Source organism: Heliangelus exortis, chromosome 27 (genome assembly GCF_036169615.1).
Source record: "Heliangelus exortis chromosome 27, bHelExo1.hap1, whole genome shotgun sequence".
In the NCBI taxonomy this organism is placed as follows: Eukaryota; Metazoa; Chordata; class Aves; order Apodiformes; family Trochilidae; genus Heliangelus; species Heliangelus exortis.
Genome location: NC_092448.1, coordinates 2727869 through 2748667, shown reverse-complemented (window position 1 = coordinate 2748667; position 20799 = coordinate 2727869). Strand labels below are relative to the sequence as shown.

At 49.3% G+C, this 20799-nt stretch overlaps 4 protein-coding genes across 9 annotated transcripts; all 4 read right to left on the bottom strand.

Moving 5' to 3' along the window:
* Window positions 1-3465: 3465 nt before the first annotated feature.
* On the bottom strand, window positions 3466-5417 carry LOC139787778 (uncharacterized). Its single transcript, XM_071727085.1, has 2 exons — window positions 5328-5417; window positions 3466-4435 (listed from the first exon to the last, which is right to left on the bottom strand). Exons 1-2 carry the CDS (start codon window positions 5349-5351, stop codon window positions 3713-3715), a joined length of 747 nt encoding a protein of 248 aa, XP_071583186.1. The 5' UTR covers window positions 5352-5417; the 3' UTR covers window positions 3466-3712.
* A 2531-nt stretch (window positions 5418-7948) lies between these two features.
* Window positions 7949-10110, bottom strand: LOC139787775 (loricrin-like). Its single transcript, XM_071727082.1, has 2 exons — window positions 10014-10110; window positions 7949-9479 (listed from the first exon to the last, which is right to left on the bottom strand). Exon 2 carries the CDS (start codon window positions 9462-9464, stop codon window positions 8226-8228), a length of 1239 nt encoding a protein of 412 aa, XP_071583183.1. The 5' UTR covers window positions 9465-9479; window positions 10014-10110; the 3' UTR covers window positions 7949-8225.
* Window positions 10111-12589: 2479 nt separating this feature from the next.
* On the bottom strand, window positions 12590-15406 carry LOC139787774 (uncharacterized). Of its 5 annotated transcripts, none has more exons than XM_071727080.1 (3): window positions 15306-15406; window positions 13713-14562; window positions 12590-13529 (listed from the first exon to the last, which is right to left on the bottom strand). In XM_071727080.1, the coding sequence occupies exons 1-3, from the start codon at window positions 15369-15371 to the stop codon at window positions 12778-12780; spliced, it is 1668 nt and encodes a 555-aa protein (XP_071583181.1). In that variant the 5' UTR covers window positions 15372-15406; the 3' UTR covers window positions 12590-12777. The 5 variants fall into 5 exon arrangements, 2 of the variants coding, with proteins under 2 accessions (XP_071583181.1, XP_071583182.1); XM_071727081.1 differs by having other exon boundaries at window positions 13716-14562; XR_011722692.1 differs by lacking the exon at window positions 12590-13529 and having other exon boundaries at window positions 13542-14162; window positions 14244-14562.
* A 2044-nt stretch (window positions 15407-17450) lies between these two features.
* Window positions 17451-20404, bottom strand: LOC139787776 (loricrin-like). 2 transcript variants are annotated; one of them, XM_071727083.1, is made up of 3 exons: window positions 20296-20404; window positions 18300-18942; window positions 17451-18167 (listed from the first exon to the last, which is right to left on the bottom strand). In XM_071727083.1, the coding sequence occupies exons 2-3, from the start codon at window positions 18919-18921 to the stop codon at window positions 17704-17706; spliced, it is 1086 nt and encodes a 361-aa protein (XP_071583184.1). In that variant the 5' UTR covers window positions 18922-18942; window positions 20296-20404; the 3' UTR covers window positions 17451-17703. The 2 variants fall into 2 exon arrangements, with proteins under 2 accessions (XP_071583184.1, XP_071583185.1); XM_071727084.1 differs by having other exon boundaries at window positions 17451-18287; window positions 18426-18942; window positions 20296-20403.
* Window positions 20405-20799: the final 395 nt, after the last annotated feature.

Below are 20799 nucleotides of genomic sequence, written 5' to 3'. Positions count from 1 at the left end.
CGGTTCCTAACTCTCTTCCTGAAAATGCAATAAGCCCCTGGGGAAAAATGACCAATGTATTTACAAAACAGCCCCACCTCTAATTATCCACCACCTTCAAAAGCTTATTCAACCCGATTTCTTTGATTGACTTGTCATACAGTAGATTGTCTCCTGTGTGTTACACAGCTTTAATTGTCGCCCTGCCCCATGCAGGTTGTAACGCACGAAGAGTGAAAACTGTGTGGGTGGCTTGACTGTCTCACCATCATGCCAGGATGAGTTTTAGATTGCAAAATGGATGGCAAAGGTGGTGCTTTTTGGGGTTTCTAGCCTCCTGAAACCTTGCACCCAAGGTCTGGCTGGGAGGAGAGGTCACCGTGCCCCATCGCTTCTAATTGCTCTTGGCAGGAGCAAAGTCTTGGGCTGTGGGCAAAAGGCACCACTTTCAAGTCCTCAACATAAATGGCATGTTTTTTGGAAAGCCCTTATCACATGTCCTCTGAAAGCATCTTTAAAGTTGTCTTTGCCCTGCAAGACACCTGCAGTTACCAAAATCTTGGCAGCCAAGGGGCCCCCTCTTGATCTCCTCTCTCTGACTGTGTAATTTCCCAGAGTCATAAAAACAGGAAAATGAAGCCTGTGGCCACTGTGGCAAGTCCCAAGAGCCACAGCTGGAATGGGACCTGTCAAAGCTAGGTAGCAGCATGAGCACTTCTGAAAATCTTGGCTTATAACTTGTGAATACCTCAAATATGTAGTGTGTTTTTTCTATGCCTGTCCAACTACTTCACATCTGATTTTATGGCTATTTCATTGACACTGATGTACTCACCACTAATTTTAATTGTTGTAATTTTTTCTGGCCAATACCAGAAAGTCCCAAACCTGATTTATCTTTTAAAATTGCAGTTTTCCTGATATTTTATATATATAAACATATATATATATATATTTAATTTGCCTGGGCCTGAAGTAGCCACTGTCTGTGCTGGGAACTGCATGCCTACAGAAGTCGCTTGAGCAAACCTTGAACTCCTGAGTAAGCTGTGAGTAAAGTGCTAGCTCAGAGACCAAGTACTCAAGCTCACCCTGCACCTCCAGCTCACCCAGCTCTTCTCTGGGGTGAGATGGGTGCATGCAGGGTGCAGAGCAGCAGATTCCTGGTGCAATCTGCTGTGCAACCATGGCTTTGCAACAGCTTTGGTTTCTCCTTTTCCTTCCCATTAGCCCCTTGACCATCTGATTTCATAGAATTGTCAGAGAATCCCAGATTGGTTCAGGTTGGAAGGGACCTTGAAGCTCATCAGTCCCACCCCTTTCCATGGGCAGGGACCCCTCCCACCAGCCCAGGTTGCTCCAAGCCCCATCCAACCTTCAACATTCCCAGGGATGGGGCAGCCACAGCTTCTGGGGGCAACCTGAGTAAAAAATTTCTTCCTATATCTAACCTAGATCTCCCCTTTTCCATTTTAAACTTCCAGCTGGGCTCACTCTGTGTTTTTCACTCATTTTTTACTCCTTTTACTCGTTTTAACTCCTTCTGCAAACACCACGTTTTGCTGGGCAGAGATCAGCTGCACATCTGAAGCAGGCGGCTGCCTCCCGCTTGCTATCACAAAAACAATTTTTTAGTTTCTCTCCAGAGGCGCCAGGCAGTGCCTTTCATCCAGCAGCCACAGTTGTGTTTACAGCTCAACCTGCCAGTTTACCAACAGCCAAAGCTGAGGGGCCATGGCTTTGGCAAGCACTGACATGCTCCTGGACCTGAGTCCTGCATTATCGCAGCTCCTCAGCCAGCAGGGATGAGTTGTTCCTCCCCTCTTGCACAATGAGTGGGGAGGAAACCTCGAGGTGTGAGTGTGTGTGGACATCTGGGTGTAAAAACCTTGCTTCTGCCTGCTCCAGCTTCCCACCAGATTGCAGAAAAAGGCACCAGGATGCAGACCCTTGTGTTCAAGCTCTGGGTGCAAGAGCATCCTCCTTCTCCCCTGGGTATATTATACAATTTTATATTTTATAATACATAAAACTACAAAACCTATATAAAATTACATAAAACTTTATAAAATAATTTATATTATATAGACACGTATATAAAATATCCATTTCTGTTAACTTGTGGAGTGCTTTTTGACACTGTCCTCAAAGAACCAGCCAAATTCATCAGAAAGTGAATAAGAAATATGTTTAATTAAAGTGCTTGATTGCTTTTATATTTTTATGGGGAGTTGAAATTTTGGTGTGTTTTTTGGTCAGTCAAGGAGTTTTTGAATGCTCCACACTTTAACTGTATTTCTCAGAGTCTATTGGCAGTTGTTTCAGCTTTCTGAGTTCTTTGGGTACCTTTGACACTATCAGATGGAGCAGGGAAAATAACAGAAATCAGTAACGAAGTGGTAGATTTTAGAAATATAAGGAGATGCAAATAAATGATAACACTGTCTAATTTTAGAATGGAATTTAATATGGCTGCTGACAAAACCTTGTGTAATGCTCCCTGTACCACAGTCTTACAACACTTTACAGTATGAAGGATACCTGGTGTGGCAGCAAACACAGGGCTAGAGCTCAGAGGATTTATGGTTTGTAACCTGTGGTGTTTTATGAATATTGTGTCAAGGTTTGATGGATTCTGATCAAGCTGAAAGGGTGAAAATCCTCACAGCAATGGCAAAGAAGTATTTTACAATGTCATTTTATGTGCTTTTATCTCCCCGTTAAATGGAGCACAGACCCACGGGTGGGTTTTTTTCTTCATTATCAATACCTGGCACAATCAAGAAACTCAACAACTGTCCCAAAACATCAAATATTTGGAAATGATCAGGCAGAAAACCAGATGTTCATCATGATGACATCATGTGATGATGTCCCATCAGCACAGCACAGAGGAACCATCTCCTTGTGCCTAATTTGGGGCCTGATCCTCCCAGAAAAATGCCATGAAGCAGGTTACCACGAAGCAAATGAGCTCGTTCAAGTTGCCTCATGCCACTGGTGCAAGCCCAAGGTTTACGTGCTCTGGGTTACAACATCACCTGCAATCTCTCTGGGATGGGAGCCTGGTGCATAATTGTTTCCAAGTAAACAACCTCAAGCTCCCGAGGTCATGTTGTAAATAATAATCTGTCGGAAATCACCTGGGAGGTTGGAATATCTCCTTAATGCAGCTCTCAGAGTCTGGGCTTTGTGCCCACATCGAGGGGCTGGGCAGGGTTGGTTTTTTTTTTTCCATTCGATGGGGGCAGCTCAAGGGGGGAAGCTCTGACTTCAGCCAGAGCAAAATAAAGAAATGTTCTCTTGCTGTTAAAAAATGATGTATTTTGATTCTCTCACATGGACTATTACATTTGAGTATGGTTGTAAAATGCACATCAAAAATGTGGGAAGATCACTCCTGTGTTGTGAAGTAGACTCCTAGAGCACCTGCCTATGTTTTGAGTGAGGGAGTGAAAAATGAAAGAAATAATTCAGATACTGGAATTTCCCATAGACTCTGAAGTTTTATTCTCTAACCCATGAGCACAAGGAGGCAGGGAGGAGAATCTTTTCCCATCACCAAAGCACAAATCACTTTTCCCAGCAGTGCTTGCTACCATGTCTCTAGCACAGCCCAGCACAAGGAAGGCAAAACTCCCTGAGTTTTGTGATGTATGACATGGCTGGGGAAAAGCCACTTTGTGGCATGTCCAGGGCACTTTTCCTTGAGCAGAGCCAGCTCTGGAGTCAGTCACTTCTGGCTGGGGGGCCAGTCGCTGGTCTTGCTCTGCTGGACCTCAACATGGGGAACGACCACGGGAGATTCCTGCTGCCCCTTGATACTGGGAATGACCATGGGAGATTTCTGCTGCCCCTTGATATTGGGAACGACCACGGGGCATTTCTGCTGCTCCTTGATACTGGGAATGACCACGGGGCATTTCTGCTGCGTGGTTTGGGAGGACCCCCCAGCTTCATAGCTGAGCTCTGGGCCTGCATATCCCCTGGTGCCATAGCCTCCTCCACTATAGTACACTGGTCCACCACTGCCCCCATATGATGTCCAGGCATTTTCCCTTGGTGAAGCATCATATCGTATCCCACTGTGGTGGATGGATCCTCCACCCCGCCATGAGTCTTCACTGCTGTGCCCCATTGCCCCCCTGGTGCCATAGAAGGGGACTGTCCCCCCTGAAATGCCCCAGACAGGTGTCCCCTGACTGTCACTACTTCTTATTACAATAGATCCATCCCCACTACAGCTGTACCCCCCTGAAATGTCATAGGTGGATGATGCTGGCATGGGCTGAAAGGATGAAGGTCCTCGGCTGTAGGTGACTGAACCTTCTCTATCACAGAAGAAGGAGCCGTGCCCGTGAATGGTGCCACCTCTCCATCCTCTGTGGTGAGAGGAGATCTCATGGCTGTAGCCCCTGTTCCGGCAGAGACACTTCCTTCGGAGCCAGTGGTAAATCTGAAAGAGAAAAAAAAAAACAAAAAACAACAACAACAAAAAAAATCAACACTGCACTGTTTTGCTTTGGTTTTGCTCCAGAGGAGGTGGGGAGGTGGCTCGTGGTGTGGTCAGAAAAACTATTCCAAGCTTCAAAGCTGGGCACTGCCCAACTGTTTGTCAAATGTGAGATCATTTTGACTCTTCTTGGGAAGGCTTTTCTTTTTTTTTTTTTTTTTTTTTTATCTCCAAGGTGTATTTCCAGAGCATCAAAATCTGAAATATAGTCTATTAACTTCTAAGAACTGCCATGGTTTTTCCCACTCATCTTCATGCCTGCAAAAGCAGAGCTGTAAAAATAGCAAGGATTAACGTTGCTGCTGTTTTTAAACTGTGGCAAGAGTGGTGGATCTGGATTTCCATGGAAGATGATGTTGCTGGCTGCATTGTTGCCATCATTGCATCCCCAAAGCTCTTTTGCATAAGGTGCCATGGAGGAATGTTGCCACTATAGAGTAGAGCACAGGCTTGTTAGTAGATAATATCAAAATATCAAAAATGTGTCCTGCATGTTGCAAAGACCTTCAGACCTGTGGCTGATGATCAAAGATGATGCAGCCACAGCACGTTGGTCTCACTACGTATTCATCTGGGTTTTCAGCCTCTGGCTCCCAGTCCAGTGACCTGACTTTGCCTCCTTTCCTTGTGATCTGCTCCTCACAAGGAACCATACAGATCCCAAGAACTTTGCTATGGATGCTCAGGCAGGGTGAGTAGCTCTGCAAGCATGGGTCAAGTTCTCAAATGAAGCTTCCTCCCAGGAATATGAAATAATAAAGTCTCAAAAAACCAAAACCAAACCAAACAAACCCCAAAACCAAAACAAAAACCCAAGAAAAAAGAACAGACTTACCTTCTTGAGCCATAAGAAACACATTTAGAAGATAAAAGATGACTGAATGAGGAGCTTTAACACACAGGGACCTTTATATGGCATTTAGCATATATGGGAAGTGAGACACCCGAAGGAATGGCAGGGATTTATTTACCAACCAAATTCTAATTTCAGTGTTTGCTTTGACTCATGACATCTGATCAATATCTTGCCTTCATCCATCTTGCTGCATTGCATGTGGCAGTAATTGCTACTTTTGTTTAATGATCCTATTCCTGTCCTCCTGCTACAGAGGATCACTTTGGCCCCCAGGGAGGTGACAACCCCTGTGGGACACCAGGGGAGGTGGGTGGGAATATGGATGCAAGGGATTGCTGAGGAAGAGGATTAGCAAGTGTGGGGCAGAGGGGGGTGGTGGCCAGGTCTTGCAGCATCCAGATGAGCCATGTCCTCCACTGCCAGATTTAATAATGGTTTTCTGGCCAGATCCCCCACTGCCACCTTCTCTGCCCCACTGCATCCTTCTCTGCCCCACTGCATCCTTCTCTGTCCCACTGCTTCCTTCTCCCAAACCGTAGCCTGAGGAGTCCCCACACCAGGATCCAGAGGAACCTCCACTGGCTGTATCTTTCTCATGCTCTTTGAACATGAAGACCCATCCCAAGGAAGGTGCAGGGAGGCTGGTGTACAGTGGTGTAGCAGCACTGGTGGCTTGGGGCATCCCTGGAAGGATGAGTGGGATCAGTGGGTACTCAGGAGATGCTCTATGCTCCCAGGTGACAAATGCTCAGAAAGTATCTGGTGGCCACACAGCAGGTCAGTCCCTCCAGCATCTTCCTGCTGCCTCCAGTGGGAGGTTTCCTGAGGAAGACATTTGCATCTGGACTAGAAATTCATTAAAAGTGAAGGTATTTTGCAGTTTGGGTATTTTGCAAGGGTACTGGAGATGCTCTGAGGAAGCCTGAGGGCCTGGAAAGAACTGTGGAGATGTGAATACCCTCGCACTTGTGGATTAGTTCTCTTGTGAAGGATTATGCCTCCAAATGCCTTCCTTCCACTTGGAAAGAGCACCAAGCACCAGGGACTCCAGGGACACTGATCCACAGAGCTGCTCTGACCATGCAGTGCTGCTCATGATGATGTCCATGATGTAGATTGTGGGGCTCCAGTTTGACCCTGCAGCACAACTCTGCCAGGTCTGCTTAGCTCTGAGAGCAATTTTGCCCTGGGGACAACGAGTCTCAGCTTTGGCAAAAGGCCACATCTGCTGGGCAGAAAGAAGTTCATGGGGGGGTGATGCTGCCCGTGGCATTTCAAGGCAGGGTTCCAAAGGTTGGGCAAGGAGAAATAAAGGCCTGGAGACATGATTTGGAGTGTGCTGAGCTGCCTGTGGGGCTTGCTGCTGGTTTTATAATTTGCTTCTGTCTTGTTGACCCAGCGTGTGAGATTTACCCTCTAGGGAGAGCTCCTGCCAGGTTTGCAAAGCTGTGAGGGAAGTGGAAGGATGACGTGGATGTGGACAGTGGTGTTATTTGCAACCCCAGGGACCAAGAACTGTCATGGAGTGTCATCATGAGTCTCTGCTCTTCAGGACTGAGCATGTTGGACTTGGTTATGGCTCTCTGCAGCACTTCATAGGTCCACAGACATGGTCATGGGGTGCTGGTACCTCAGAGGACTTAGAGCAATGATCTGGGATGGCTGCACCATGCACAGACGCCAAAGGGATCATAGACTTTTCATAGAATCATTGAATTCCCAGGGCTAGAAGGGACCCTTAAGATCATCCAGTTCCAACCCCCCTGCCATGGGCAGGGACACCTCCCACCAGCTCAGGTTGCTCAGAGCCTCATCCAGCCTGGCCTTAAAAACTGCCAGGGATGAGGCAGCCACCACCTCTCTGGGCAACCTGTGCCAGGGTCTCACCAGCCTCATGGTGAAAAACTTCTTCCTAAATTCCAGTCTAAATCTCCCCTCCTCTAGAATCCATTCCCCCATGTCCTATCACTCCCTGACATCCTAACAAGTCCCTCCCCAGCTTTCTTGTAGCCCCCTTCAGATACTGGAAAGGCCACAATGAGGTCTCCTGGGAGCCATCTCCTCTCCAGACTGAACAACCCCAACTCTCTCAGTGTCTTCATAGCAGAGGTGCTCCAGCCCTCTGAGCATCCTCGTGGCCCTTCTCTGGACACTCTTCAGCACCTCCATGTCCCTCCTGTAACAGGGGCTCCAAACCTGGACTCAGGGCTCCAGGTGGGGTCTCACAAGAACAGAGTAGAGGGGAAAAAATCACCTCTCTCCACCTGCTGGCCACAGTCATTTTGATGCAGCCCAGGATATGGTTGGCTTTCTAGGCCCCAAGTGTACACTGATGGGTGATGGGTGCTATGGATTCTATGGGTGCTTGATGTTTTAGGTTGTGCTGTTACCCTGTCACACAGCCCAGGGTGGGGGGAAATGAAAGTGGAAACTCCCTGTGGCTATTGACTGGGCAGCTTTAGAGCTGCACCTACAGCAAAGCACTATTGAACCACCATCTTCTTGACAAAGAGGACTGAGATGTCTCATCAGATGGACTTCTAGCTTCCAAGAGCTGATAGAAAATATAATAAAAAATGAACTCCCCCCAAAAAGAAAACTTTGAGATATTGTGACATTTATTGCCCATATAACATGCCCGTTGGAAAAGAAGCATCCAAAAGTTTGGGTTGCCTTTCAAAGGCCACCCAGCACCAGCTGAAGGGCACCAGGATCTTAATTCTGGAGTCCTCAGCACATAAACACAACATCAAGGGAGGAAAAGAGAACACATTGGTAAGAAAGAGACAAACAGAACAGGTCTGGAGGGACAAAAGGTGACATGGCAGAGGCAGAGTTGCTCTTGATGAGTGTCAGGGCCACATGTGGTTGTTACTTCTAGTAGCTGGGAGACCAGGGGCAGGCCTGCTTGGTCTGATGGGACTCGATGTGGGGAATAGCAATGGGGCATTTCTGCTGCGTGGACTGGTGGGACCCCCCACTGCCCCCTCCAGAGCTGATGATGATGGTGTGGCTTGAGGAACTGCCACTGCTGCCACTGGATCCTCCACTGCAGCATCCAGAGGAGCCCCCTCCTCCACCACCTGAGCTGATGATGATCTGGCCAGATCCCTCGCTGCTACCACTGCATCCTCCTCCCATGCCACAGCTGGAGGATCCTCCACTGCAACATCCAGAGGAACCTCCACTGCCTCCACCTCCCATGATGATCTTGCCTCCTGAAGAGCCACCACTGCATCCTCCTACCCCATAGCCTGAGGATCCCCCACTACAGCATCCAGAGGATCCCCCACTGCTTCCACCTCCAATTATAATCTTTGATCCTGATGACCCAGCACTGGATCCCCCTCCCATGCCACAGCTTGAGCGTCCACTGCAGCATCCAGATGAGCCACCTCCTCCACCACCTGAGCTAATAACAATCTTCTGGCCAGATCCCCCACTGCCACTGCTACATCCTCCTCCTATCCCGTAGCCTGAGGATCCTCCACTGCTACATCCAGAGCAACCTCCACTGCCTCCGCCTGCAATGATGCTCTTTGATCCTGAAGACCCACTGTTGTACCCTCCCCCCATTCCATAGCCTGAAGATCCTCTGCTGCAGCATCCAGAGGATCCCCCACTACCTCCACCTCCAACTATGATCCCACCTCCTGAAGACCCACCACTGCATCCCCCACCACAGCATCCAGAGGAGCCTCCACTAATTCCACCTCCTAACATGCTCTTTGATCCTGAAGAACCACCACTGGATCCTCCTCCCATGCCACCACTGGCTCCCCAACCACAACATCCAGAGGAGCCACCCCCTCCACCACCTGAGCTAATAATGGATTTCTGGCCTGATCCCCCACTGCCACCACTGCATCCTCCTCCCATGCCCCAGCCTGAGGAGCCCCCACTGCAGCAGGATCCACCTCCTCCACCTCCAGAGCTGATGATGATCTTGCCAGAGCCCCCACTGGAGCTGCCCGAGCCTGAACCCCCACAGCAGGAGGAGCCCTGTGCCTGGTGGCTGGAGGAGCTGCCCCCGTGGCAGGAGGAGCCCCCACTGTGGCATCCACTGGACTGGGAGGACATTCCATGGCAACCTCCGGAGCTCTGTCTGGAGCACATCTTGGAGCAAAAAACCTGCAAGAAACAGTTGTCAGAAAGGAGCCCCCTGGAGATGCCTTTGACAGAAAACCAAAGATGGAGCAGAACTCTGGCAAACCCCCATCTTCTGCTGTCTTACAAGACTGGCAGCTTGAGAAACTCCCTCCCCCTTGTTAGAAAGAAGGAAAGACCTGCAAGGAAAAGCTCCCGGGTCTGCAGATCATAACAATCCCAGAAAAACTCCATGTGTGGAAACACTGAGAGTCATCCCGGGGATCTGCACACATGCTCTGACAAGCTCAGAGCAGGCGGTCTGTAAATTTTAATCCCACTGAAGAAAATCCTGGATTTATAAATTGCTGCCACTCCCAGACGCTGGGAATTCAACCCTAATTTTGTGCCCTCAGAACACCAATGCCAGCATCCTCCTGCAAGGAAGGCCGTCCTGTTGGCACACCAAATTTTTTGTCAAAGAACCCCATCTGACCTCAAGCCCCTCATCCAAAGCAAGCTCAGGGAACACCTGGTAGAGAACCCTTGCTGAAAAAGGTCCCATGTCAATGGGCTTACCTTCAGTGGAGCTGGAAAGGTGTGTGAGGCTCGGTGGCGGGTGAATGAGGAGCCTCGGGATAGGTGCGTTTTTATATCGTGTGCATTCTGCTCTTCAGGGAAGTGAGACACCCAAAGGAATGCTGAAAGATTGATCTACTGAGCCCGACTTTAGCTGCCTCCTTCTTTGACTCACTTGCAGCAGAGAGGTGATCCAAAGGAGATGCATTGGTCACGTTCTGCAGGTGTTAATTCTACTTAATGATTCGTTTCCGGGAGTCTTGCTCCGAAAAGTTGAGGGCGAACGACTCCTGGAGGACATCTACTCTGGGAATCCCCACCCTGGAGGTCCCCACTGTGTTCCTGCAAGGCTGAAGCTTCTTGGGTGCTCAGCAAAGAGTGGAGATGGAGCAGATGTTGAGGGATGACGGCTGGAATGAGTTTGGGGTAGAGGGTGGTGGAAGGATGAGGGGAAAGCATGTGTTTGAGTCAAGATGCAGAGAATTTTGGGGAAAAAGAGTTTCCTCAATGACTGAGGAGCTGGACAGGGAGCAAGAGGACCTTGAGCCTGCTGGGAAAGGCAACCATATGCTCAACAGGCCAGACGTGCCACCTCTGGGGGAGCAGTGCACTGCTTTGGAGCACCTCAGCCCAGGTACATTTCTGAAGACCCTGTGAGGATGTCAGAGACATGGGAGCCAAGTCCCCTCACCCTTTTGGGAGCTCAAGGTGGATACTGCTCTTGGATGGAGCAGAGAGATCTGTGCTCACCTCCAGCTTCCCAGGGTTCCTGACCAGCGGGTAGGGGAAGCCTTGAAATCTTTCTCCTTGCCAAGGTGCATTTGCAGGCCAGCAAGACCCTACCCTTGAACTCTAGGCCATGAAATGTTTCTTCTCTCTCAACAACATTGTCTGAGGGCCCTGCTTCACAGGCCAGCCCACCCACCCCTGAGTCTGTGGGGGCATCCGGGTGTTTTACGTGCTGGAGAACAACACTTACTGCAACACTGGCTGCCTTGTTTTGCAGCAGCTTCATCCTGGCCTTGCATCATGCATGCTTGGAGGCTGACAGCAGCATCCACCCCCGTGTGAGTCTGAGCAGAGGAAAGCATAATTGGGGGGTTTTTAGAGGAGAGGATGCATGGCAGCAGCAGCAGGGCCACCCCTGTCACCCTGAGCATCATTTTGAGCCCCACGCAACTTCGTTGGTATGGGGACAGGAGCATCAGCACCAGGGTGCAAGGGGCTTCCTTCATTTTTGCTTTGGATTCCTTCCATTGGCCTGAACTCTGCTCTCATCACCAATCCTAAGGTCTCTCTGCAGTTCTGGCTCTCACCCATGGAGCGTGGGTGTTGAGCATCACAACACTGATCCCTTCTGTGCCTTTAACCCGTGGGGACTTGCACAAAGGGACACGTGAGATCTGCAGCTCATGGGGACCCGGGGTGTGAGGGGAGGCTCTGGAGGCTCTCAGCAGGGCTGGTGAGAGGTTGGAGAACCCAGGGCTGGACCTCGTAGAAACTGGAAATACTGAACCTGTAGCACATGCACGTGGGTGGCACTTACCACGTGTGGAGGAACAGCAGGGCTAGACCTGCAATTTCTGGGGGGGTCAGCGTGCCCCAATTCCCCAGATTAAAGAGCAACTTTGATACCTGTGTGAGTTGATGGCAAGGGTGGATGCAAAAGGCTTCGTGGTGGACACTGCTCCAAATTTGGGTCACACTGCCTATTTCCTGCTTCTCTGTCTGTGCCCTTTCTGGCCTTGCAGCCCAGTTATCTCCAGGATGGGCTGACAGGTCACATCATCTTGCAACACTGAGAACAACTCAGGGGATGGTGCCTTGGTGGGCATTGTTGGGACAGAGACAAAAACCTTGGCCAGACAATAGAATCCTTTTTTACAGCAGCTTCCTTAGTGCAGAGCAATGCCAAGACTGACAGCATGGGGCATGGTGGAGAAACTGCTGGGTAAGGGGAACTTAATTTTCAAGCTAATTTAATTAATAATAGAAAAAAATTCTGATAAGGCAGAAGCCCGTTGATCAGGATCCATCAGACATTTGCATGGGTCATGATTGGTTTTATTCCTGATTTTGTTTCCTGCCCAACCCTTGTGTGTTTGAGATGAACAAAAATACCTCTTAGCTTAAAATTTACCAAACCCAAGACTGTCATCACACATTGTTTGCTGACTTCAGCACAAACACTTCTGGATGGTTCCAACCATAATGAATGGTCTCCTTGTAATAGATTTAGAGAAATAGACTCCAAAAATCCCCAGCTTGACCTCCAAAGGTTGCTGCTGCCTGCACTGGAAATCCCTGCAGTGAAACCCCAAGCGTGTGGTTTGCTCTGGGAAAGGGAAACTGAGGTGGACCTGTTCTCCAGGTTGATGTTAAAGCCTTGGTGGACATTGGCTGCAAGAGAGATGCAGATTATCTGCTTGAGCAACAAGGTCTCTCTCAAGGAGGTTCTGTTGCCACCCATCTCTTCCAGCACCACATGCTGAAGATTTCCCAGGTGAATGTCTTTGATGATTACTTATTTTTAAAAAGTAATCAGGGGACTGATAAAAGCAACCAGGCAAGAGCAGTTTTGTCTGAACACAGCAATTTTTATTTCTCTTCACACAGATGGGTGAGAAAAACCACCAGGGAGTGCAGAGTGCAGGGGGGCAGCACCAAGGGATGAGGAGGGCAGAGAGCATGCTGGGAGGAAGGAGCAAACTTGGAAGACAGAGGCAGGGCTGTTTGTGCTGAGAACTGGGGTTTCATGTGGCTGTCACTTCTGGTGGCTCTGGGGCCAGTGGCAGGGCTGCTTGATCTGATGGGACGCGATGTGGGGAATGGTAATGGGGCATTTGTGCTGCATGGACTGGTGGGACCCTCCACTGCCCCCTCCAGAGCTGATGATGATGGTGTGGCCTGAAGAACTGCCACCACTGGATCCTCCACCACAGCATCCAGAGGATCCTCCACCACCTCCTCCACCTCCCATGATGATCTTGCTTCCTGAAGAGCCACCACCGGATCCTCCTCCCATGCCACCACTGGATCCTCCACAACAGCATCCAGAGGATCCTCCACCACCTCCTCCACTTCCAATGATGATCTTGGTTCCAGAAGACCCACCACTGGATCCTCCTCCCATGCCCCAGCCTGAGGAGCCTCCACCACCTCCTCCACCACCTCCTCCCATTATGGTCTTTGATCCTCCTCCCATTCCACCACCGGATCCTCCACCACAACATCCAGAGGATCCTCCACCACCTCCTCCACCTCCAATGATGATCTTGGTTCCAGAAGATCCACCACTGGATCCTCCTCCCATGCCCCAGCCTGAGGAACCTCCACCACCTCCTCCACCACCTCCTCCCATTATGCTCTTTGATCCTCCTCCCATTCCACCACCGGATCCTCCACCACAACATCCAGAGGATCCTCCACCACCTCCTCCACCTCCAATGATGATCTTGGTTCCAGAAGATCCACCACTGGATCCTCCTCCCATGCCCCAGCCTGAGGAACCTCCACCTCCACCACCACCTCCACCTCCCATTATGGTCTTTGATCCTCCTCCCATTCCACCACCGGATCCTCCACCACAACATCCAGAGGATCCTCCACCACCTCCTCCACCTCCAATGATGATCTTAGTTCCAGAAGATCCACCACTGGATCCTCCTCCCATGCCCCAGCCTGAGGAACCTCCACCACCACCACCACCTCCACCTCCCATTATGCTCTTTGATCCTCCTCCCATTCCACCACCGGATCCTCCACCACAACATCCAGAGGATCCTCCACCACCTCCTCCACCTCCAATGATGATCTTGGTTCCAGAAGATCCACCACTGGATCCTCCTCCCATGCCCCAGCCTGAGGAACCTCCACCACCTCCTCCACCTCCACCTCCCATTATGCTCTTTGATCCTCCTCCCATTCCACCACCGGATCCTCCACCACAACATCCAGAGGAGCCTCCACCACCTCCTCCACCTCCAATGATGATCTTAGTTCCAGAAGATCCACCACTGGATCCTCCTCCCATGCCCCAGCCTGAGGACCCTCCACCACCTCCTCCACCTCCCATTATGCTCTTTGATCCTCCTCCCATTCCACCACCGGATCCTCCACCACAACATCCAGAGGATCCTCCACCACCTCCTCCACCTCCAATGATGATCTTAGTTCCAGAAGATCCACCACTAGATCCTCCTCCCATGCCCCAGCCTGAGGACCCTCCACCACCTCCTCCACCTCCCATTATGCTCTTTGATCCTCCTCCCATTCCACCACCGGATCCTCCTCCCATGCCCCAGCCTGAGGAGCCCCCACTGCAGCAGGATCCACCTCCTCCACCTCCAGAGCTGATGATGATCTTGCCAGAGCCCCCACTGGAGCTGCCCGAGCCTGAACCCCCACAGCAGGAGGAGCCCTGTGCCTGGTGGCTGGAGGAGCTGCCCCTGTGGCAGGAGGAGCCCCCACTGTGGCATCCACTGGACTGGGAGGACATTCCATGGCAACCTCCGGAGCTCTGTCTGGAGCACATCTTGGAGCAAAAAACCTGCAAGAAACAGCAGACTTTGTACTCAAGTTCAGTCACTATTGTCACAAGAATTCCCCAAAACAGAAGGCCCCGTGCACAGTGACAGAGGCACAGAGTCTCCAGAATCAAGGAGCTTCCTTTCTTCCAAGCCCTCTGTGCTCCACGATCTCCACACACAAAACCTCTCCCTAGCAGGAGATCACCAGGTTGCTTGAGTTAATCACACCCTGGTTTTGAACCCAAAGCAGTTCCATCTCCATGTGATGACTTTCATTAGGAAATCCATGAGGACTGAAGGTCCTGTCTCTTTGGGGTGAGATTTTTTTGGGGCACAGAATTTGGTCTAATTTGGGTCCCCTCTTCCCTTCCAGACCCCGTTTCTCCTTTTTTTTTTTTTTTTTTTTTTTCTTTTTCTGGTGCATGAAAGGTTTGCTTAGCCAAGCAGTGACCTTGGCCTAGCCCACCCTTCTCCAGTGCTATCTCTAATCCTGGAGAATTTTCAGTCCCAGGAGCAGACACTGACAAACACATGGATTTCAGCAACTGCAATTACATGGAAGAGAATGAACTGAAAAGTAACATTACTAGGAGAAAATTGGTTCTATATTGGGTCAAAGCAGGAGATGAGGGATGATCCTGCTTCTGCTGATATCCACAGGAGATTTAACTTCATCCAAGCTTCCAACCACCACCCACCAGGTGCTCATTTCCACAGCATTTATGTTTTGCAAGCGTGAAAGTAGGAGAAGAACTGCACTCACCTTTCCTGGCTCCAGCAACGGGTACAAGAGAGCAAAGCTGAGCGAATGAAGCCCTCTGAGATCCATCAACTTTTATACCATTGCAAATTTTCCCAAGTGGGAAGTGAGACATCCAAAGGAATGGTGATAGTTTTATTTACTAAACAATCTGTCCTCCTACAACCCACTTGTCCTGACTCATTAAATCCGATCAATGTTTCTCTCGTGCATCATTTCCTCGGCTACCTGTAGGATGGATCATGGGAACTTGGCTGTTGACTTTCAAGGTAGGACTGTGGGACTCCAGTTAACCCCCTCCACTTGAGATGGGAGATCATAGAATCATAAAATGGTTTGGGTTGGAAGAGGCCTTTAAAGACCACTTAGTCCAACCCTCTGCAGTAAGCAGGGCCATCTCCAGCTGCATCCCTTTCCAGTGCATCCCTTGGGAATCTTTGTAGTCTTTATGCAGCAAAGATGGATTTCCAGAGCCCCTTCTGCTGTCAGTCACCACCTGAGCAGCAGGGGGTGAACACTGTAGCAGGGTCTGTAGTGATAGAAGAAGGGGTGATGGTTTTGAACTGAAAGGAGGAGGTTTAGACTAGATAGGAGGAAGAAATTTTTTCATAATGAAGGTGGTAAAACATTGGCCTGGGTTGCCCAGAGAGGTGGTAGATGCCCCATCCCTGGAAACTCTCAAGATCAGGTTGGATGGGGCTGTGAGCAACTTGATCTTGTTGAAGATGGCCCAGCTCACTGCAGGGGAGGTTGGACTAAACCTTTAAAGGTCCCTTCCAACTTGAACCATTCTATGATTCTTGTTTGGGTTCACCACTATGGACAGCAGGGAGGTCAGGCAGGCTTCAGGTTGCTCCTGGGAGGATGGGTGATGCCTTTTTGAGAAAGAGGTGGAAGTGCTGCAGGTAGAGGGTACCAGATCAAGCACCCAGCCTGTGTATCTTGATGGATATTAATCAAAAGGATGAATTCACCCTGGTCTGGGAGATGGTTCTGGTATTTCTGAAGAAGAAACAAGATCTGAGGATGTGCTGTGCCCTTGATATCAACTGGAGAGCCTCTGGAACTTGGCTTCTGGTTTTATTGGTCCTTGGCCATTTCTGGGTGCAGGGGCATTCAAGTGCAGTGCTCCCTCCTCTGTGAAGTGGGACCCCAAAATTTCTCAAAATTGCCCCTCAGGCAACAGCCAGGCTGATTGTGATATTTTAGAATCCTGTGACTTTCCACCACAAAATCCCAGGTCACTTGGCTTTTTCAGTGCCAACACCAGCTGGAGGAGCTCATCCAGGTGTCTTTTGAGAATGCTGTGTCCCTGGGGTCCCCAAAAAGCAGAGGACAGAGGCACATGTAATAATGAAACTTGTCTACCCACTATAGGTGTGGGTCACTCCTGTTGCTTCTGGGACAGCTCCAGGCATCTGTCATCTGCCACAGGTAGAAAGTTCACACATAGAAGGTTTATTGTCCTTTCCTTGCTAATTGCCAGAATCCACCACATCAAAGAAATCACTTCCCCTGGGGAAACTCCCTTTGAAGAGTCATACCCAGAGCTGCAAATTCTTCCTGTGGGAATGGGAAGATCCCTAGTTACTGCAACCTGAGCATCTCAGCCCAGGAGCTTTTGGAAGTTCTGGCCTTGCTGCTGGATCCATAGGGGTTCAGAGCTGGAGTAAAGGTTGGAGAGATCCCTCATTTCTCTTCTGCATCTGCTTGGTGCAGCTGTGACCACCAAGGGCTCCTACATCACACATGTGCAAGGACTTCACACTTAGAATACTACCTTGCAGTCCTTTGTACCAGAGTTTTTCTGATATTTCCTCTCCTAGCCCATTGAAAACTTCCTTGGGCACTGCTGGATGCTTTGATCAAGCAGAGATATTTATTTATATATATTTATTTATTTATATCTAACTGTTTGGGATTGCTATTGGTGGGCTGAAGTATGGATCCTGAGTAGCAACAGACATCAAAAGGCCACCTGAGATTATTTATTGAGTCCTACACCTCTTCTCCAGGTGGGTGTTCAATGCACTTGTGCTCTGGAGCTTTGTTACAACAGCATCACCTCAGAATAAAACCATAATACTGGAAATAATGGAAAGGTTGTGGGGTAAAGCAAAATCCAATCACAAAGACTCTGAGGATCTCTAGAATTGCAAGTTTTATTGTCTTCAGCAAGCATTAGAAAGTTGAGACAGATAACAAGACGTATGAACAAACCCTGGCTGGAAGATATTGATATCCAACGCCAGAGGTTCTGGCCAGCTTGAGAGCTGAACAGAAAAATCTCAAGGAAGAGGAGAAAGGAATAATGCAAATATTTTTCAATTTAATAGAGGGAGAAATGTGAGGCATGTTCATATCTTGGGCTTTCTTGATCTCAGAGTCCCTTCTGTAGCCACTACTTGTGTTTAGTCTGAGGTGGCCAGGAAATTGGCTGGGTCTGCTGTTGAATGGATGAACCACCTCCACCTCCGCCTCCTCCTCCTCCTCCTCCACTGGAGCCACCTCCTCCAATGATGATGATGGATCCTTGACCCTGGTGACCTGAACCACCACCACCTCCACCACCACCTCCACCAATGCAGATGGGACCTTGTCCTTGGTGGCTGGAGCCACCTCCTCCTCCTCCACCACCACTACCTCCACCAATGCAGATGGGGCCTTGACCCTGGTGGCCTGAACCACCACCTCCTCCTCCTCCTCCTCCTCCCATGCTGCCACCTCCAATGCAGATGGGGCCTTGGCCCTGATGGCTGGACCCACCTCCTCCTCCACCACCACTGCTTCCTCCACCAATAATGCAGACGGCGCCATGGCTTTGGTGACCTGAGCCACCACCTCCTCCACCACCACCACCACCCCCTCCACTAATGCAGATGGGACCTTGGCCCTGGTGGCCTGAACCACCCCCACCCCCACCTCCACCTCCACCACCACCACCGCCAATAATGCAGATGGGGCTTTGGTGACCTGAACCTCCACCTCCTCCTCCACCCCCACCACCACCAATGCAAATGGGGCCTTGGCCCTGGTGTCCTGAACCTCCTCCTCCACCACCACTGCTTCCTCCTCCACCAATAATGCAGATGGAGCCTTGGCCCTGGTGGCCTGAGCCACCACCTCCTCCACCACCACCTCCACCACCACCACCAATACAGATGGGTCCTTGGCCTTGGTGCCCTGAACCACCTCCACCTCCTCCTCCCATGCCACCACCTCCAATGCAGATGGGGCCTTGACTTTGGTGGCTTGAACCACCACCACCTCCACCACCTCCTCCTCCTCCTCCTCCAATAATGCAGATGGGTATTTGTCCATGGTGGCCTGACCCACCACCACCTCCTCCACCTCCACCTCCACCTCCACCTCCACCACCACAACTCATGGATCCTTGGCTCTGGTGGCCTCCTCCTCCTCCTCCCATGGATGATGATATGTGGGCCTGGTAAATAGCACCACCACCGCCGCTGCCTCCTCCTCCATGGCAGGATGATCCTTCACTACTGTGGCAACCTCCTCCTCCACCTCCCCCATGGCAGGAACCTCCTCCACCACCACCTCCGTGGCATCCACCAGACATCCCTTGGCTGTCACCTTTCTGCTGATGGGAACCCATCAGTCCAGACGTCAAGTAGTCCTTGAAGAGAAAGAAAAAAAACAGCCTTAGCAAACGCAGGGGGAGGAAATTTTGTGTTCTTGTGCCTCCCCATCCCCTCCCAAAGGCAGGAAAATATATGAAAATATTTTCTGTTCCCTTTTTGCCCCATGATCCACCCCTGATAGCTAACACAAAAGGTTACTATCAGCCACAGGAGTGGATAAATAAAACAATTCCCAAGAAGGAACTGAAAGGTTCTCATCTAATTCCACATCCTTTGATCAGGTCTTCTACAGGACCTCCTCTATCATAAATAACTGCTCCTTTTTTTTTTTTTTTTTTCCCTAGGACAGGTGCAACTGGATTCATTGCTTAAAAACTCTTTCTTGTCAAGTTGACAGGGCAGCATGCCACTGCAAGAGGACATCAAGGCCGTGGTACACCAGAATTATCCTTATCCAGATGTGGTTTGGGAATCTTGAAAGGGCTTTAATGCTCTGGGATACATATTACTATTCTGTATCATACAAGAAACAAAGAACAAGGATCATCATTTGCATGAGAAGAACTTGGTTATGCTTTGAAACTCTCCAGTTTCAGTTTCAAAAGAGCACAGAGCCTGGTTTAATTCTTCTTAAAAAAAAAAAAAAAAAAGAAAAAAAAAGAAAAAACAGCTTCACAAAGCTTCGGCAGAAAGAAAGCTCCAGGAGGTCACTGCTTACAAGGGTGTGATGGGAGCCTGTACCCAAGGCTGAAACCTACAGGGATGCTGTGAAGTTTAAGCACTTTTTTGGCACTTAACCCCCACCCCAACCCAGATTCTGGTCTGCTGGCAGCAATAATTTATGTTCCTCTGACAGGCAAGTGACAGCTCCTAATAAAAAGGATCTATAGGTCGGTGGGATGTGGTGTCCCAAAGAGCCAGAGAAGAAAATAGTTCCTGCAAGAAAAAAGGTTTTCAAAAGAGAACCCTTTTTGATTTAGATAAAAGGCTAATTTTTTAGAGCATAAACTCCCATTTTGTATTTCAGTGCCTTTGTTTCCCCCTTCTTTGCTAAATGCCTGCAAAGCCTCATTATCTTAGGACTTATAATCCAAGAGTATTTCAGAACTGCCTGTATTTGGTGGTATCACATGATGTTGGGCCCAGAGAAATCAAAGGGCCTCCCAAGCCCATGTTTTCTATGTCCCAGCAATCCCCCTTTCCTGTGTGATCAACTAATCCCATAGAACAAATCCCTAGAAACAAAAAACTAAAAAAAATGACTGTAAGTAATGAGGGATTTTTGGATTATGAGACCCAAAAGCTAGATTTGCTTCCACTTTTTCCAGTTTAGCATCCCCAGGTTAATGAGCCAAGTTAGTTTGCAGCAGCAGCAGGAAATATCTTACCGTGTCCCACGGCACGAACCAGTGGAAAGAGTCAAATGGAGTGAGGAAACGTGGTGTGTGAGAACTTTTATATAGTATCTAGTCCTCCTCTTGGAAAGAAACAATGATTGATTTATTTACTAGCCAAACCCAACCACAACTACCCACTTACTTAGCATAATCTTGGGCTTGTCATTTCTGATTGATATCTTCCCACCACCTCTTTTGTTTTCAGCTATATTAAAGTCATCGGAAGACTCCACCTACTACAAGTCAAATGAAGAAATGAGGAAAAGCAGACACACTTTTGGGTTTTCAGAAAAAAACCCAAGTGATTTATTTTCACATCCCCCCTCCAGCAAAGGATCCAGCATTCCAGAAAGGAAACTTGAAGGGGGAAAGGGGAACTTTTGTCTTTATAGCCATAGGTAATTTAACTCTCATTCTAGAAAATGTTTCTGAACACCCAGATGTAGCTTTGGAGTATCATTATGTTGTGTTGTAACTGGCAGGTTGGTAGGAGTG